At 39.3% G+C, this 5,840-nt stretch overlaps 1 protein-coding gene across 1 annotated transcript in view; it reads left to right on the top strand.

The window, feature by feature from the left end:
* Usp32 (ubiquitin specific peptidase 32) overlaps nt 1–5,840 on the top strand; it is a 127,109-nt gene that overhangs the window by 103,924 nt on the left and 17,345 nt on the right. The window contains exons 28-29 of the mRNA XM_005350446.2: nt 4,073–4,159; nt 5,311–5,431. Of these exons, the coding sequence (XP_005350503.1) occupies nt 4,073–4,159; nt 5,311–5,431 (208 nt within the window). The remainder of the gene's footprint in view (nt 1–4,072; nt 4,160–5,310; nt 5,432–5,840) is intronic.

Below are 5,840 nucleotides of genomic sequence, written 5' to 3'. Positions count from 1 at the left end.
TGTATACAATATTCTGTCTGTGTGTATGTCTGCAGGCCAGAAGAGGGCACCAGAACTCATTACAGATGGTTGTGAGCCACCATGTGGTTGCCGGGAATTAAACTCAGGACCTTTGGAAGAGCAGTCAATGCGCTTAACCACTGAGCCATCTCTCCAGTCCCTCTAATGATTTTTTTTTAACATTTGTTTGTTTGTTTTTTGAGACAGAGTTTCTCTGTGTAGTCCTGACTGTACTGGAACTCACTCTGTAGCCCAGGCTGGCCTCAAACTCACAGAGTCCCACCTGCCTCTGCCTCCCAAGTGGGATTAAAACTGTGCACCACTGCCACCTTTATTTTTTTTATTCTTTACTCTTGCCTAAATCCCACCTAAAAATGCTTTAAGTAATGCCTTTGTCTTCTCTTGTTGCAAAAATCAAAAGTATGACTTTACCAGGAAATTTTTATCATCTCAGTCCTCTGAAATTAAGAATGGAAGTGTACCAGCCTGGTCTACAGAGCTAGTTCCAGGACAGGCTCCAAAGCTACAGAGAAACCCTGTCTCGAAAAATAAAAAAAAAAAAAGAATGGAAGTGTAAGTGTACATATCTAGATATGAACTCTGAAAAAGACTCATGCATAACAGTTCAGTTGGATTGTGTGCATACTGTGCCTTCTCAAAAACCTAGGTAGAGATAGCAGACATTTTTTTCTGTTTTCTTTGCATGCCTTCTACTGTTCTGTGATCATCTAAATGATCGTTGAGATTTTCTGTCTTCTATCACGATTGACTTGCAGCTCATTTTCTTGCTATTGTGGCAATGAAAAGTAACTTCTGTGATAACAGAGTAAAAAAAAGTTACGTTCCTTATGTTAGAGGGTCTTTTGATGATTAAGAGGTTAGAGTAAGTCTTAAACCTGTAAATAATTTATAAGCAAATTAGCTAATGGATGTGTGGTTTTAGTAGAAGTGATATTTGGGTAGTATTAAATTTAAATTAAAGGACTGCTGAGTAAGAACTTTCCCCTGGATTTGCTGCTGAACTGGGTATGGATTTTGAGAAAAAAGGATAGGTATCCAATATGAGCGGTGGTTTGTGAATGATCATATTCTTTTGTGAAATGAGAAACTCAAGAAGGAACAGGTTTTGGTAAGAATTACAGGAATCAAGTTAAATTCAAGACACATGTTGTGTTTGTGGGACGTGGATTTGAATGTCCTTTGCTGGAGATGCAGGTGTCACCAACAAATAGATATTTAAAGTCCTAAGGTGAGGGGCTATTACTTAAGAGAGAAAATGTTAGATAGAAAAATGTCCAAGACATAATTCCTAATGCATTTCAACATCAGAGGTTCAGAAAGGAAGGAAAAGAAACAGCGAGTAATGTCTGACCAATTAAGACTGAATGGTCACACGCCTTTAATGCACTTGGGAAGCAGAGGCAAAAGGATCTCTGTGAATTTCCTGGTCTACAGAATGAGTTTCAGGAAAACCAAGACTACACAGAGAAACCCTGTCACAAACAAACAAAGGAATGAATGGTTAATCAAAAGAAAATGACCAGGGGGTTTGGAAGGAAGGGTAGGTGAAACTGGTTGGAATGTAAAATGAAATTAAAAAAAAAATAAATATAATTTTTAAAAAAGCAAAAGGAAAGGATTGTTTAAAATCAGAGAGACTGAATAAGAAGAGGAGTGAACACTGCCCAATGTATTAATCCCACTGAACGAGAGTAAGAACCACTGACCCAAATTTTTTTTCTTTTTTTAAGATTTATTTATTTAGGGCTGGAGAGATGGCTCAGGGGTTAAGAGCATTGCCTTGTCTTCCAAAGGTACTGAGTTCAATTCCCAGCAACCACATGGTGGCTCACAACCATCTGTAATGAGGTCTGGTGCCCTCTTCTGGCCTACAGGCATACACATAGACAGAATATTGCATACATCATAAATAAACAAATAAATAAATAAATAAATCTTTAAAAAAAAGATTTATTTCTTTATACAGTATCCTGCCTGCAGGCCAGAAGAGGGCACCAGATCTCATAGATGGTTGTGAGCCACCATGTAGTTTCTGGAAGAGCAGTTAGCACCCTTAACCGCTGAGCCATCTCTCCAGCCCGACCCATTTTTTTTTTTTTTTGAGACAGGGTTTTTGTAGCTTTTTGGTTCCTGTCCTGGAACTAGCTCTTGTAGACCAGGCTGGCCTCGAACTCACAGAGATCCGCCTGCCTCTGCTTCCCGAGTGCTGGGATTAAAGGCCACCACCGCCCGGCCCGACCCAAATTTTTTTAGTTAAATTATGCAAGCTTTATTTTCTGTCTTGCAGGGCTATCTCCCTAAAGTGTGGCTAGAGAAAATAGCCTCTAAGACAGGAGAAGGTGGGGTTTATTTTAACCCCAAAAATGCAAGGCTAGGGAGTTTTCAAGGGTTGGGGGCTTTCCAGAGGAATTTTGGTTATGTAGATATTTGGATGAACATTTTAAAATTATTTTGCAGAACATCTTATCAGGGCAGAGGTCCAGGGTATAAGGTGTGGAACATGTCAAATTCCAGAAAATGGATCTAGGTTTAATCTCTAAGTGCTGGAAAACTGTGTGTTCAGCTGTAACAAGGAAGGATGGGGTTATGTTTAGCTCCATTCCGTTAGGTGCTGATTGATTATTATCTGTCCCTTTCTTTGAATGTTCTGGTTGCTGTTCACTTGCTATGAACATGCCAGTGGACAATAAGGCCCACCAGTAATCATTTGGGTTGTACAGATAGATGGAGAGCTCCTATACCAGACAATTGCTTACTTTTGTCTTTGTAGTGTGGCTTTGCATGGCTTAATTACCTTTAGCAGCCATGTTGGGCAGTGGTGGCACACACCTTTAATCCCAGTTGAGACAGGCAGATCTTTGTGAGTTCAAAGCCAGCCTGGCCTACAGAGTGAGTTCCAGGACTAAGAAACCAGAATTTTACCAGCCATGTGACAAATATGCTTTTAAGTATATGCCCCTTGCATTGCTCCTGCCCCCCTCCAGCTTCATATGATTATAATTAACAGAATCTGGTGGAATTGTTTTGTTGGAGTTTTTTAGGGGGTCTTGTATTCCTTAAATACCTCTACTTCAGAGCTGTACCTATAGCCCATGAGTTGTGTATATATACAGCTTGATATCTTAATGGATATGAGTTGTTACCTTGTTTCTTATTTAGGCAGAGACTAATAGATTTTGTTAAACTTTGGAGAACTCAAAAAGCACAATTGGGGGCTGAAGAGATGGCTCAGAGTTTAAGAGTACTGGCTGCTCTTCCTGAGATCCTGAGTTCATTTCCCAGCAACTCCATGGTGATTCACAATCATCTATACTGAGATCTAATGCCCTCTTCTGGAATGCAGGCATACATACAGGCAGAACATTGTATACATAATAAATAATCTTCTTTAAAAAACACGCATAATTGTTCTCAGCTTTATAAAGTTAATTTTAAAGGTAATGTATAGTTCTAAGAAGTCAAGATACGAAAAAGGGTACTATACCTGGAAATCTAAGCTGGCGTAGTTCTAAGAAGTTAAGGTATGAAAAGGGGTACTATTACACCTGGAAATCTAAGCAGGCAGTAAGTCCCAGGACAGCTGGACTACACCGAGAAAATCTTGTTTTGAAACAAAAAAAAAAAACAAACCAATGTTGATTATAAATGGGTGGGTTGAGATTGTAACTCAGCTGGGAGAGGGCTTGCCTAGACTACGAAAGACCAAGGATTGATGCCATAGTATTACCTAAACCAGGTGTGGAGGTACACACCTGTAATCTCAGCACTGGTGAGGTGTGTGCAAGAGGACCACAAGTTCACGGTCATCCTCAGCCGCATTATGAGTGTGAGACCAGCCTAGGCTACATGTGACTTAGTTTCAAAAAAAGGAAAAAAAAAAAGTGAAGTAAAAAGAAGGCAGTCTAGTTTATACTCCATCTTGTGACCAGATTCATGTGGTCCAGCCTGGCTGGTTCAAGGCTGTAACATGGGCACACTGCTGTGGAAAGTGAACCTTAAGAGCTCTCAAACCGGACATGCTTCTTAGACTTTGTGTGTTTTCTTCTTCCAGTGATGACAGCATGGGCTATCAATATCCATTCACCCTCCGAGTTGTTCAGAAAGATGGAAATTCCTGTGCCTGGTGCCCATGGTATAGGTAAAATTGTCTTCTGTAAAACCAGTCTCAGTAGGTTCAGTTTCAAACATTGTATTTTTTTAATAAGATTTCTCTATTTAGAATGTAATTGTGAACAATGAGAAGATTGAGATAAACTTGTGAATTGTCCATCTCTTCTTTGTAAACTCCAAACTATAAATTTGCTTTCCAAATGTGTGATTTTACAGATTTCACTCTATCCCAAATTAATAACCAAGGATAAACATTTTTATTCTAAATTTTCTTTATATTTTAATCCTTGTTTTAGTTTTTATTTCATGTACATTGGTGTGAGGGTGCCAGATCCCCTGGAACTGGAGTCATAGAGAGTTGTGAGCTAGCTGCCATGTAGGTTCTTGGGATTGTACCTGGGTCTTCTGGGAGAGCAGCCAGTGCTCTCATCTGTTGAGCCATCTCTCCAGCCCCTCTTTGGTCCTTTTTAAATGGAGTCTTACTGTGTTGCTAAGGTGCTCTCAAACTCCAGGACTCACGTGACCCTCTTCAGCCCCCCTGAGTACTGTGACTACTGTCATGCACACATGGCTGTTATTAGTCCAAACGTTCTTTCTGAGATAGGAGAACAAATCTGGTACTAACTAACCTTGCTGGTAGTCTGGTAATCTTTCCTGAAGTTTTACAAGAGTTTGATAAGTCATTGCTATTACAGCAGGGATAGTATCTGATGGTACTGCAGTCAGCTTTTAGGAAACTGTGAGAGACATGATGGCAAATGAAATCTAATAGATATTAGAGTCATGACTGTGTCTTTCCCTTGCACCTGCCTCCATAAATTTGTATACATATTTACTTAAGGTGCTATTTTACGAAGAGATAAACTTACAGCATTGTAGAAATGAATTTATAATTTCTTTCATCAGTTTACATCAAATAGCAGCTGGTTTCTGTATCATTTTATTTGCCAAGAAATTTGTATCTTTCGTATATTAGCAACTGTTAAGTCATTTTTAAGAACAAAAAGTTGAAGTTATAAACATGATTCCTGATATTATTAACTTTTGTTACTGTATTTATCAGGTTTTGAAGTTAGAATTTGACAAATTATGAGGCCAGAAGAAATATTAAAGAGTATTTCTAGTTGAGAAAATTTTAATTCCTTACTGTTTTTCTCTGTGAATGCTTTCCCCTTTTAGATTTTGCAGAGGCTGTAAAATTGATTGTGGAGAAGATAGAGCTTTCATTGGAAATGCCTGTATTGCTGTGGATTGGGACCCTACAGCCCTTCATCTCCGCTATCAAACATCACAGGAAAGAGTGAGTGCTGGGGGTGGGGGGTGGGCATAAAGTTGTGGTTTTTATATGGGAAATGTTTCCCAGTTTAACTGTATCATAACAGTTAGATCTGAAAAACCTGTGGTACTTGATGTATTGGCATGTGTGCTTGACTCCTCCCCACAATTTCTAGAATCGGTTGTATTGGGTTATTAATTTCAGAAACATTAGTCTTGGAACAAAATAGTATATTTAGAAGGTTATAGAGTATTCAAGAGAAATGGTTCAACAGTTAAGAATCTGTTTTGCGGGCTGGAGAGATGGCTCAGAGGTTAAGAGGATTGCTTCCTCTTCCAAAGGTCCTGAGTTCAATTCCCGGCAACCACATGGTGGCTCACAACCATCTGTAATGGGGTCTGGTGCCCTCTTCTGGCCTGAAGAATACATGCAG

Source organism: Microtus ochrogaster, chromosome 7 (assembly GCF_000317375.1).
Source record: "Microtus ochrogaster isolate Prairie Vole_2 chromosome 7, MicOch1.0, whole genome shotgun sequence".
NCBI lineage: Eukaryota > Metazoa > Chordata > Mammalia > Rodentia > Cricetidae > Microtus > Microtus ochrogaster.
Note: the sequence above shows the minus strand (reverse complement) of the source record. Positions and strands in the feature narration are given on the sequence as shown.